Source organism: Sylvia atricapilla, chromosome 9 (genome assembly GCF_009819655.1).
Source record: "Sylvia atricapilla isolate bSylAtr1 chromosome 9, bSylAtr1.pri, whole genome shotgun sequence".
Taxonomy (NCBI): domain Eukaryota; kingdom Metazoa; phylum Chordata; class Aves; order Passeriformes; family Sylviidae; genus Sylvia; species Sylvia atricapilla.
This window is the reverse complement of record NC_089148.1, coordinates 13,278,292-13,290,552: the sequence shown is the minus strand read 5'-3', so window position 1 is coordinate 13,290,552 and position 12,261 is coordinate 13,278,292. Positions and strand designations below refer to the sequence as shown.

The 12,261-nt window shown below is 52.3% G+C and overlaps 1 protein-coding gene across 1 annotated transcript; it reads right to left on the bottom strand.

Annotated features, from left to right (window-relative positions):
* Positions 1–1,486: 1,486 nt before the first annotated feature.
* LOC136364826 (fatty-acid amide hydrolase 1-like) lies at positions 1,487–9,780 on the bottom strand. The gene is made up of 15 exons (XM_066324918.1): positions 9,580–9,780; positions 8,454–8,567; positions 7,602–7,745; positions 7,143–7,276; positions 5,978–6,184; positions 5,538–5,578; positions 4,863–4,987; positions 4,558–4,683; positions 4,238–4,335; positions 3,789–3,888; positions 3,454–3,494; positions 3,044–3,083; positions 2,375–2,483; positions 1,914–2,059; positions 1,487–1,825 (listed from the first exon to the last, which is right to left on the bottom strand). The coding sequence occupies exons 1-15, from the start codon at positions 9,742–9,744 to the stop codon at positions 1,697–1,699; spliced, it is 1,719 nt and encodes a 572-aa protein (XP_066181015.1). The 5' UTR covers positions 9,745–9,780; the 3' UTR covers positions 1,487–1,696.
* Positions 9,781–12,261: the final 2,481 nt, after the last annotated feature.

The window sequence follows — 12,261 nt, the reverse complement described above, 5'->3', positions numbered from 1 at the left end:
CCAAATGACTGGCCTTCATTCCCCCAGCCCAGTCTTAAATGCTTCAGTCCTGCCACTCACACCAACCTCTTGCTGCCCAGGCTGGGCTGGGAGCAGCCTGCAGCTGGCTCTTGTGGCAGCCTCAAGTCCCCAAAGCCACCCAGCAACTCCGGCCCTGCCTGGTGCACTGTGCCATGGTCATGGGTGTGGCGTGCTGGAGGCAAGCTTCCAGTCAGGAAAAATTCCAGGTTCAGGTTCACTGGTGGCTCCAGGGCTTGGACTCTCACACCCTGCCCACCTCCATGCCAGGAAGAGAAGGGTTAAACTGACAGGGATGTGGTGCTTGGCTCCGGGGGCAGGGGTGCAGGCAGCACTGCCTTTCCTGGGACAAGCCTTCCAGGCTTGAACTTTAACACAAACATCTAATCTCATCCAACATTTTCTATGCGGATAGAAAGCACCTGTAACCGCACCCAGGCTTGGCTTTACATAGCATTCAGTCATGGGATGCCTGGAACTCCCTCCCTTCTGTTTTCAAAGCCTGCTGATAAAGAATGGAGCTCTTCAGGGGCTGCTTTCTCCTTGGCTGTGATAAACACTATCCCAAGCCCTTGAAAACAGTCCATGCTTTTGCGTGGTTTAAACTACAATAATACATAAAAAACCTAAACATTAATCCTGCCAGAGCTTTTTTACAATCTGCCTTTGACATCCTTGCATCCGGAAAACACTTTCACTTTGTCGTATTCCTTTCTGGAACACCCTTGGAAACCTGCCGGGAGCAGCCAGTGCTGCCAATCCCAGCGACAGTGACTGCCAGCAGCTGGAAAATCCTGCTGAAAAACCTGGCATGAGCCAAATGGGAGAAGATGTGCAGGGCAGGCTGTCCTTCTGAACCTGGCATGCTGCTCAATACAGGCTTCAAACTGAAAGGAGGTGGATTTCAGTAATAGATAAGAAATTCTTTCCTTGGAGGTGGTGAGGTTCTGGCACACGTTGCCCAGAGAAGCTGTGGATGCCTCATTCCTGGCAGTTCAAAACCTGGTTGGGTGGGTCTCTGAGCAACCTGGGCTAGTGGAAGGTGTCCCAGCCTGTGGAAGGGGGTTGGAAGGAGATATCTCTAAGGGCCCTTCCAACCCAAACTGTTCCGGAATTCCATGATTTCTCCTTCATGCTGTGCAGCGTGCCAGCAGCCCTATGCTGCGGGAAGTGGGCCAGCTCCATCCCTGCTTGCCAGAGTCTGCACACAGCCTCAGCTTTCCCTTCTGACTCCTGGTCTGTGCTAGGGAAAACGCCAGATTTCATCCTCAGGGAGCTGAGAACAGAGGGGGAAATCCCTGTTCCTACAGCACTCCAAGTAGTAGTAGTCCGAGCATCTCGAACAGAACCAGTCCTGTGCTCCAGTTTCCCCATTTGGAAGAGAAAGCTCGTGTTCTTGTATTTCCCTGGGGTGATTCAAATCCATCCCAACCCCCCCCCCCCCAAACAGAGACTTGAAATAACAGACTCAGATAATAAAAAGCACTGTGTTAGGACAATGATTGGAAGAGTTCCACCACATCAGAGCTCGCCTTGCTTTCCCCGTGCTCCCAAAGCCAGCAGCCAGCCCAGCCATCACTGCATCCTCACTGAGGGCAACCAGAGTCCTGTGGCTCAGACCAAAGGATGGCCCACACTGGTGTTAGCTGGGATCCTGCTCCAGCTGAGCGCCTGGGGCTCAGAAGACACTGTTCTTCTTCAGGCTGAGGGTCTCCACCTCCTTCATGAAGCGCAGGCACAGCTCCTCCTGCCATGGCAGGGCCACGCACTGCACGGCCACGGGCATCCCCACACTGCCACGAAAAGCCTGTGGCACAGAGAGACGGGGAGGGCTTGGGGATGTCCAGGGAAGGGATGGGGGAGCTTGTGCCCCTGGAGAACCTGGCACCACTCACCTTGGCCAGGGTCCTGTCCCACCAGTCCTGATAGTATCCCTTGTAGCCTTTCAGCTGCTCCTCATCCTCATCCGTCACCAGCGTGACAGGGACAACGCCAGCAGGGAAGTCCAAGGCGTTGTAGAGCATGGTGTAGCTGACTGCCACTGGGGGAGAGGGGGAGCTTGCAGTGCCAGCCTGCACAGGGAAAGCCTTCACCCCTCCGTGTATGTCAGATTCCAGCTAATGGGGCACTTGTACTGGGCATTGAGGGGGGCTGAGGGATGGAAATTCACCCTTTGGCTCCCACTGCACTGGGGTGGTTGTTCCAGGTGCACCCCATGGGCTGGGCTGCAGCTGCCCCAAGAGCTGAGCTCTTCCTGCTGCTGGCCAGCACCCTGGGGATGTGAGGGGAGGAGGAGGAAGGCTGCTCATGGGTACTGGCACAGTGCCACAGCAAAGGTCCCCTGCCAGTCCCCTACCTGAGAGCTTTGCAGGGTAGCCGATGCCGAAAGCCGGGCCCAGCATGGGACAAAGCATGACATCCAGGTTCAGCTTTTTCCACTGGGCTATGAACTGGTGGCAAAAGTCCTGAGGAGGAAATGTGCTGGTGGTCAGTGGGGTGGATGTACTGTCCCACAGCTGCTGGCTGAGGCTCTCCTTGGGTGTGCAGCTGGGCTCTTGGCTCTTCTCTGGGAGCAGCCAACAGGCTACATCAGGCCTGATCCTGCTAAAATCCAGCAGTGCTTTGCTGCCTGGACAATATTACTCCCAGCTCACAAAGCACCCTCTCCCTGGTAAACTGGAGGTGGGCAAAGACTGAGTGTACAGGCACATGGTGACTTTGGACATGGGCATTTGTTTTTGGAAAACCAGGAGGGAAATAAAGGCAAGTCTGATGACCGATATTTTTATATGCAGGTGTCAAAAATTCAGGTCTGATCTGGCATCATAAACTTGCCAAAGTGTTGTCTTAATCTTTAAATGTGCTGAGAACTTGCACATCCAAATGAGATCCACTGAGGAGTGACGTGTTCCCATCTTACATCACCAGAGACCTGATCAACTCCTAACCTTGTGAGTGCTGAGTCTGCCTCTTCCCAAAGAGAAATCAAACAAAAACTGTTTAACCCCAAACTATAATACTTTACCTCGATTTCCTGATGAAGACTCCAGACTTCATCCACTGTGCTGTAAAAGGAAACAAACCCAATGAAAGGCATCCCTCCCTGTGCATACACCTTCTTTCTGCCCTGTGGGGTCCCTGCCTCTTGGCATTAACCAGTGCTGAAGCCAGCACTGTATTTCATTCCCACAGGCTTCATCCTCTTCCTAAAGCAAAAGGCTATGACCCTGGTTTCATTCCCACCCTCAATTTGCCAACAGTTTTCCAAAGCCAGCAGGGTTATGGTGTTGACACAAATTTCTCTGTTTGCTCCCACCCTTGCATTTTCTGCCTTGCATTCTCTCAGACACATGCAGCTGCAGCAGTACCAATAATATAGCAAACACTGCTGCAAAACAAATCTTCACACATTTGCTCAGGCTCAGATTTACTCACTTTTCTTTCATACTTCTTATGATACTTGATAATCGAGGCACCTGAGCAGGAGAAAGTAAAAAAAAAAAAAAAAAAAAATGAATCCCAGCTCTATCCTCTGAGACAGCTCAGACACAAATAGAAGTTGTTTCCTCAGTGTTCAGGCCAGACTTGTGGATCTTCTCCAAAGTGGAGAGAGAAAGAACAGAAATAGCCTCACTCCAGTTTGGAGATGTCTGACCACAGCCAGGGAACAATGCCCAGAGACTTCTCTATGAGAAAGCCTTACTGCAATGGGAGACAAGTTATTCACATGGAGCTTAACTCTGTCTGCACTAGAAAGAAATGGACCTTACGAAAGGTTTGGAAGTCCAGGAGAGGAGAGTTTTCAACCAGTGTGGTGCCTTTGCCAGCCAGAAGAACATCCTCGTGCCGCCTTTCTCCAACTCCCCTTTGCTGAAAGGGAGAGAGGGGTTTAGCTGAGCACTGGTAGGAAGCCATCACAGCAGATCAGCTTTTCCCAGGCCAATCCCTCTGAACAGCATATCTAAGTGACAAAAAGAGGTTTGCTCCATTCTGCTGGGCAACACTTGAATCTCACAGAATTTACAGGATACCAGCTCCCAGCCTCCTTCCAAGGCGGTAATCCCAAAGAGAACCAAGACGCAGCTGAATCACTTAAATGTGAAGCTCCAGCCACAACCTACCTCCACTAGATCTGCTACATGTATCCCAAGTCCAGCCAGACCCTAGGGAGGATTTTCATAGACAGGCACCAATCCCACCAAATCCAGGCCATACTTACAATTTCCTGACAAATGAGCTGCCTCCATCTGCGAACATTCCCCTGACACAGTAGTTAAAGATCACACAGTCCACATTTGTGAGTTCAAAGGGCACCAGCTGGAAGGACAAAGGAGGAGGGTATCAGTGGCACAGGCACTGTTTGGGAGAAGCCACTGAGGGCTTGAAATGAGCCGAGCTAGGCTGAGGATTTCCTGACAAGCCCACAGGAAAACCTCCATCCTTCCCTGAAAACAATGTTTTCCCTTTGAGCAACAACTGCTGAGTCAAAAGACACGGGATGGGCTTGTCCCCCTATCCCAGCAACCTCAAGGCCCCTACCGTGTGGCCAGCCTCCTCCAAGAGCTCCTTGGTCTGGCGGACAGCACGTCTCATGGCTGGGCTGGGCATGGTGAAGAAATCAGTTTCATAGTAGCCTATGCGGAGGGGTTTTGTGCTGGAATACACCTGCAGGCAGAGGGAGAAGCTGTTTGGAAGGGTGCCAGTGAAGCCAGCAGCACACCCACGCCACGGGGCAAGTCTGGAAAGCAGCACTTGGCTTTACCCAGGTGCCTACCCATTCTGGGTCAGGCGTTTTCAGCCTGCAGCTCTCCCCAGAAATCTCTGCCCCCCTGGAGGTTCTGTACCTCTTCATTGAAGGGCAGGGGTGGCACTGTGCTGTCCAGGCTGAACATGTCCTCGCTCAGGAGCGCCCGCAGACACAGTGCCAGGCTCTCCACGTCTTTCGCCAGTGGTCCCACTGCTGCAGCCACTGGAAGAGAACACGAGAGAGCATTCATGGCTGAGGGTCTTTCAAGGGCATGTTCTGCAAAACCAGGATCTCTTGGCACTGTTTTGTCTTAATCTAGTGTTGGCAGCATGTCCTCATTAAGAATTGGGCAGGGATGCCCACAAGTGTCTTCCCACCCACAGGTCCATCATTATGAGATTTGCTATCCATTAATATGCACCCTGATGTCTCCATTTCATGACTTAAAAAAAACCAAAAAAACCCAACAAAACAAAAAAAAACAGAAAAGTTTGTCAATCATGACACGAGGACAACATCAGACACTCCGTCTGACTGCTAATCCCACCCTGACAAAGCAGTGACAGACAGGCCACACCCTGTGGGTAACAGGTTGTATTGTGGTTTATGTTACACAAATGGCTCAGTTCATGTAAAAAAACAAATCACAGTATGGGACAGGTCCCTGAAAGGGAACCTGCTTCTCTCTAAAGGTGATGGAGAAAGTCCCCCATAACCAGCTGAGGGTCCTTCTGACCCCTGCCCTGCTGCCCTGACAGACATCAATTCCTACCTGCCTTCTGCCCAACGACTCCAGACATTATTCCTCTTTTGCTGTAAAGAAAATACACAAAATACAGCAGCTGAGTTGTTTTCAGTGAAGGGAAAGGCTTTAAGCAGTAGCAAGTATTAATTAAAACTGCAGATGTGAAGGTTTGCTGAAGGAAGGGCCCAGAGAAAGCTCAAGAGACACAGTCTAGGCCTGAGTGATTTAGGCCATGTCAGTCAGGAAGAACCAACCCCTCAGCATGCAGGTGAAGATGTTTCCCCACCTCCATTCTGGGGGAACCAGTGCTTCCCTCCATATAGACCTCAGATATTGCCCAAGGAGCGATAAACGAGCTCTTCCCAGTTCCTCCCAAGTTTCCCTTGCCCACAGGAGTAGGAGCATCCCAGCACAGTGGTTGGTAGAGTGGATGTCACCCAGAGATGTCGCTGCATTTCTCACAGTACCTGAGTCTTTTCCCTGTGGGTTTGATTGCACAGATCCCACAGAAGGCAGCAGGAAAACGTAGGCTCCCTCCTACATCTGTCCCAATGCCCAAGATGGACCCACCACCTCCTACAAGTGCTCCTTCTCCTCCAGAGGAGCCTCCGGGGGTTCTGGTGTACAGCAGAGGGTTGCGGGTCTGACCAAAGATTAAGTTATTGCAGTCATAGCTGAAAAGAGAGAGAGTGCAAATGAGGAAATCAGGTATCTGCTGCTGTGGAGCCCAGACACTACTAAAAGACCTTGAGAAGGCCATCAGGTAATTCAGTAGTCATTACACTGACAAAATTTACTGTGGTCCTGAAGACCCTGAGCCTTTTCCTGGTGGTCCCAGGACCTGAAATCATTGACAGCTTATCTCACCGACATTAAACCTATCCCAGAGTGAACCTCTGGCAGCACAAATACACCAACCCTCCTGGAAAGTATTCCTGTTAAGGTAGCTGAGTGCCACAGGTCACCCAAAGCTTGAGTACAGGCCAAATGCCAACGGCAGAGATATTTGACACTGGACTTCCCCAGAAAGCGGCGCAAAATCTGATAATCCCTGAGGCAATTTCTTTGTGTGGCTTTTTCAAACTGTGGTCAGTCATTGCCACATCACCTTAAGAAAGGCATTTCATTGGGCTTGGGCAATGGGCACACATAGAGGAGCTTTGCCAGAGCTCACTTGGCAGGACACAGGGACACTAGAAGGGTGGCTGTCCAGCAGAGCACACCTGAGCACACCACCTATCAATGACACCAAGAGCAGTCTTGCCAGATGGAGCAGGAGGCTTGGGGCTAGAATAATTTAAGGCCATTAGCTTAACTAGCTTCCCCTTCCACAAATATATGCTTGCATTTTAGAATTAATAGGATCATTGATGAGAGATTAATTTTAAAAAAGATAAACCCAGTTTCTCTTCTCTCCTCTTCCACTTCTTTATTTCATGTGGAACTAAAGACAATTTTTATCCTCAGTGTAAATTGACTTTTTGAAGTGAAATTTATAGACACAAAGAACGGAGACCAGGTGTTGTTATAAAAAAAGAAGTGGGAAATGAGAATTAGACCAGATAGAAACCCTCCCTTGATAGGAGGAAGAGAGCACTGCTGCTATGCTGAGGGAATGGAGCACCCACCTACCTGATGAGGGACTGAGGAACATTGGTTTTGACAAAAGGAATTGCCCCCTGTCTCTTGAGCACCTGCACCACCACGCTGTCCTCTGCTGCAGGTTTATTCAGGTTTTTTATGAACCCCAACGTGGAATCATGACCCTGGGAATAGAGACAATGAGGTTTTCAGATGGAGGACTGCAATTCTCCCTGCCCACATACTTTTATTTACACATTTTAGTGCATACCATGCACCTCCAGTAACCCACCCATCACACGCACGTTAAATGTGTGTTGATGGCAAACCTGACCACACTTTGCTGTTGGCTTTCATGGGAGACAGGCTGCAAAGCCCCTCCCCTGTCCAGGCAGCCCGTTCCACATCAGCTATGACAAAGTCAAGCCAGGTGCTGAGGTCAAAGCCCCCCCTCCCCAAACTTCAATCCACAGGGATTTCGGGATACATGCGGAATTGTGCTGGTGGCACCTGGCAGTCGATGGAGTCTTTGATGCTGACAGGCACCCCATAGAGCAGACCTTGCTTCTCCTTCAGCTTGGCTCTGCGGACCTGGTTCTCACTCTCCTGCAGAAACTCCGTGATGCAGTTGGTTTCTGTGGCAAGTTGGAGGGCCTTGGGGAAAGCAGGACAAGCCCACAGGTGAGTCACAGCCCATGGCGCTGCCAATGATCTCTGTTCTGCAAAGGACACCTGCCTCTTCCCCCTTTTCCTCCTCCCCATCTACACAGTTCCTATAAGAGCAGCCTTTCCTGCTGCTATTCAAGCCAAACTCCAAGATGGACACAGTGAGGTCACAGTTCCAGCTTGTGTGTGATGAAGGGAGGCCCTCAGCTCAGGTGAATATCACAGACTGTTCTCTTGTTTGAGCTTCTGGGGTGGAATAAATGATAGTTCCAAAAAGGGAACCCAGGAAGTGATCAGAACATTAGAGCAAAATTAGAGGATGAACATCAACACTGACTTTTTGAGGTTTAACAACCCATTTGGAGATGGAGAGGAGACAACAGCAGCACTCTGCAACTTCCCTATATACCTATATAAAGGTACACCTGCCCTAGGGAAGGTGTGGGCTCTCCCAGGAAGGCATGGGCCCTGCAGATGCTGCTTGCTGCTCCTTTTTTCCTCCAAACCAAGCTGAGAGCTATGGCAGCTAGATGCTCAGCTCTCTAATCATTCACAGAAAGCCACAAGAAGGGTCCACCACTAACCAGTGGCCAGCTCAGCATCATTTGAGCCAGGTTTGAACCTTGTGTTGCACTCCTCCCAAAAAAACCAGTCCCACCATGGGTGAGAGGCTGCCCTGCTGCCCTTGCTCCTCACCTTGCCCACATAGGCGTAGAAGACGTGGTCTGCAGGGAGGGAGCCATCCCGGAGTTTCTTGGAGAGCTCTGGCAAAGGCAGAGAGAGGATGGAGGCCGTGCTCACGGAAGGATGCTACAGGAAAGGTTGAACAGGCAATGTCACACTTCTACTTCAGCTGATGGGTTCCTCCTCCTTTCTCCTTGGTCCCCTCTGTAACTCACCCAAAAAATATCTGCCATTTAGTCACTGAAGGTAGTATCTGCCTCAAGACCACATCCTGCTCTACTTGACACCACTGAGCACACTGTGTAAAACCCTGAGGGCCAGTACCACCCCTGGCTTTCTCAGCCTTTCTTCCTGTTCAGACCAGTCACACCAAGCACCTGCTCATTAAAATAAAGCCGTTCACACAGCCTTGTTTAGACAGGTCATGGCCAGGCCTGGGGGAACAGCTTAGCACAGTGCTCTTGCTGAATTACAGTGGGAGTTGGCGTCATGGTTATAGAAATTGTTCCATCAAGGAATGAAACCAGAAGCGGAGCCAGTTCTTCTGGCGCTGTAAGATATTTGCACAGGGAAGTGCAAAAACCAGGGAGCTCCTGGGCTGGTAATTTTTAGGTCAGCAGATATTTCTTCACCACCTACCAAACATCATTAAAAACCTATCAAACCTCACGTCTCTGGACTCTGAACCTGAGCCGAGGCCGGGCCGCCTGCCGGGACCGCGGGGCACCGTCGCATCCCTGCCTGCAGCTGCGGCTGCACTTTGGCCTCTGCTGATAACACATCGCCTGTCGTCCCTTCCTGCTGCCTCCTCAGCCTCCCACCACGGCCAAGGGGAGCTTTCCGACAGGGATTTCCCCCTCCTAGCTGCCGGTGACTGTCATCGGGATAACGGGTTTATCTCCCGCTGCTCCGCGCAGCGTTTCCTCCCCATCCCTGCCACAGCGGCGATCGCTGCGATGCTGACACACATCGACTTAGGGAAAATCACAACGCTTAATCCCCGTGGGTCCATATAAGGAGCCTGGAGAGCACCTGACCGGCGGGCGAGCGGCCGTCTCCGGCAGGGAGGGCGGCGGGGGAAGGGGCCCAGGTGAGGAGCCCCCCAGCCCCGGGGGACGGAGCGGGGGCCGGCGCTCACCTGCTCCCGAAAGCGCTGCACCGCCTTCTCCATCCGCACCAGGCTGCGCTCCTGCCGCTCCTGCGCCTCCGCCACCTTCCTCCAGAGCGCCCGGCGCCGCCGCCATCGCAGCAGCAGCAGCAGCAGCGCCGAGCCGCCCAGCAGCGCGGGCAGCGGCAGCCGCATGGCCAGGCTGCGGCGGAGCGGCACCCCGAGCCGCCGGCACCCCGAGCCGCCGGCCCGCCCCGGCCGAGGGCACCCGCCCGTGGGCAGAGCGAGCCAAAACCTGGGCGGGATTCCCAGCCGGACAGGGATTTAACCGGCTTGCTGCCGTGCGAGCGCAGCGCGGGCAGGGAGAGGGGGAGCTTCGGGAGCAGGAAAAGCTGCTGGATGACAGCTCGCCCCTCCCTGTGCTGGGTGGTGTCTCTGTCTGATAAGGCTTTATTGGTGTTTCCGTTCGCCTAGGGAGGTTTTGATCTCCCCGTAATTTTTTTTTTTCAGCCCCTCTGGAACAGTCTTGGCTTGGAGGAGCAGGGCAGCACGGAGGGGAGTCCCAAAAAGGTGGCCGGCTCCTCTGCATTTCCCGGAGGCGGGAGGCTGTGTGGGAAAAAGAAACAATAAATGTCGCAGGCTGCGCCCAGCGGAGTTCACTTGTCACTGGCAGAGCACGGGTGTGTCTGTGCTGTGCAAAGTGCCGCGGCTCCTCTCAGCGATGTCTGGCATCCCTGCTTTCTGCGGCCTTGCACTCCGTGTTGAGGGAAACGCCAAAATAATTTCTTCATCACCAGCCCCACAGGACGTCTGTCCTTAAAAAAACAACCCTCCACGACTTGCAAAAGTCTGTCAGAAAATATTTCAAGCTATTTAGTTTAGATGCTGCCTGTAGGATTGTGAAAAACCTGTTGGCAAGAATCTGAGATGTTTTCTCACTTCCCAGCAGGATGAGCTGATCCCAAGCCACTCCTGATGCTGACCTAGAAAATGTGGTGGGTCTAGATGCACCCAGACTCGTTTTTTCTGGCATTATTCGGGCCACTGGCTTTATTTCTTTCAGTCTTCAGGATCTCCTCTGGAAGCACCCGAGCCGCTCGTGCCAGAGCCTGGCTCCCTTGGAGGGAGCTGCTGTGCTGTGCATCCACAATGCCCTGGGGTGTGCTGGATGTACTCCGTGTCCTGGGGCTCTTTGGTGAAGGATGTTGGAGCCTCAAAAATACTCAGTCCTCATGAACTCCGTGGCCTTCTTGCTCTAAGAATATGCAGCTGCCTGTTCTCTGCGTCAAGGAAATCACATGCAAGAACAGCAGTTTTCCCAGCAGTTTTTTTCCTTTAACTTCTTTTTTTTCCTTCGCCCTCCCTGCCCTTTTTCAGATTATGGGGCTCAGAGGGTTATACAAGATTACAAACTCCGGAGGGCCCTGCAGTTGGCTCACCAGAGAGGAGTGGATTGGCAGGAATGCCTTTCCCATGAGTGGGGAGGATGTAATCAACTCAAGGCTGGCACACTACGCACTGTGATCCCCACCTCCCCTTTTTCTTTCTCACCCTGGAGCCTTCAGGTTCCTGCACTGATCTCACCCCATGGCTGCACCATGCCAAAACAGGGCTGTTCCCTTGCAGGCTGTAAAATCATGTGTACTGAGGTCTTTCAACATAACAAGAAAGGTGGGGAACTTTGGAGGAACAGAAGTTAAAACTAGTTCTTGTAGAAGACAAAATTACTTCTCCAGCCTTCTTCCCCCTAATTTAAATCCTGCTTAAAATCTCTCATGCAGGAACAAATTTCAACTTCTGCAGGTCAGTTTGTGAAAGGGAAGAGAACAAAGCAGGAGAGTAATGCCTGGAGCACCTGCACCTCCAGGAGATGCTGCTGGAGAATCTCCTTCTCCCCTTTCCTGGAGAAGTGTGTGTAGGTGAATAAGTGGGCTTGAAGCATCAGTCAGGACAGTGGGAAGGCTTGGGTCTCTGCTGGGGCCAGCCAGGTCCAGGAGGATGACTCAGAGCATGGGAAATCCCATAAGGCAGGTCTGTGCTGTGACCCAGCTGCCAGCAGGGATGGCCCAGTGGATGGCACAGGGCACAGGACAGGGAGCTCCAGTGTGTGCGGGTGGTGGCTGGTGATGCCCTGCCCAGGATGACGTGCCTGGGACTGGCTAAGTGAGGTAAAATGGCTCTGGTCTTGTTCCCCATGGCCTGGGATGGCAGCCAACTGCTGGCTTGTGGGCCTAGTGACACCCTGATGTCCCTTTGGGGCACTTGCTGGATGAACTCTTGTCTGCTGTGATGGCTACAGGGCTGCCCATGTGTTACCTCGAATGGGGCTTGAATCTTGGAGTGATGGAATTGAGGACTGATGCTTCTCCTGCTCCTCCTCCACTGCCTGGCAGGGCTGGAGCCTGTGGCTAAGGGAGGATGAACGGATCTGTGAAGGCTTCTTTCCTCATTGCTCACATACATCCCTGTGTCCACAGAGCTGTGACTGGGTGGGCGCCACCACACCCCAGAGATGCTGGATTTCTGCAGTTACCAAAGGAGGGGCACAAAGTTGTCATCTTCTTCTCTCTGAGGCAAATCACACAGGGTCAGCCAGACTGGCTGGGGCTGAAGGACCAGCTAGTTCCTGTTCACCTGACACCAGGGCAGAGCCAAGAGCATGGCAAACACACAGCAGTGTTTTCCTTAGCACTATCTCCTTGGAATCTGGAA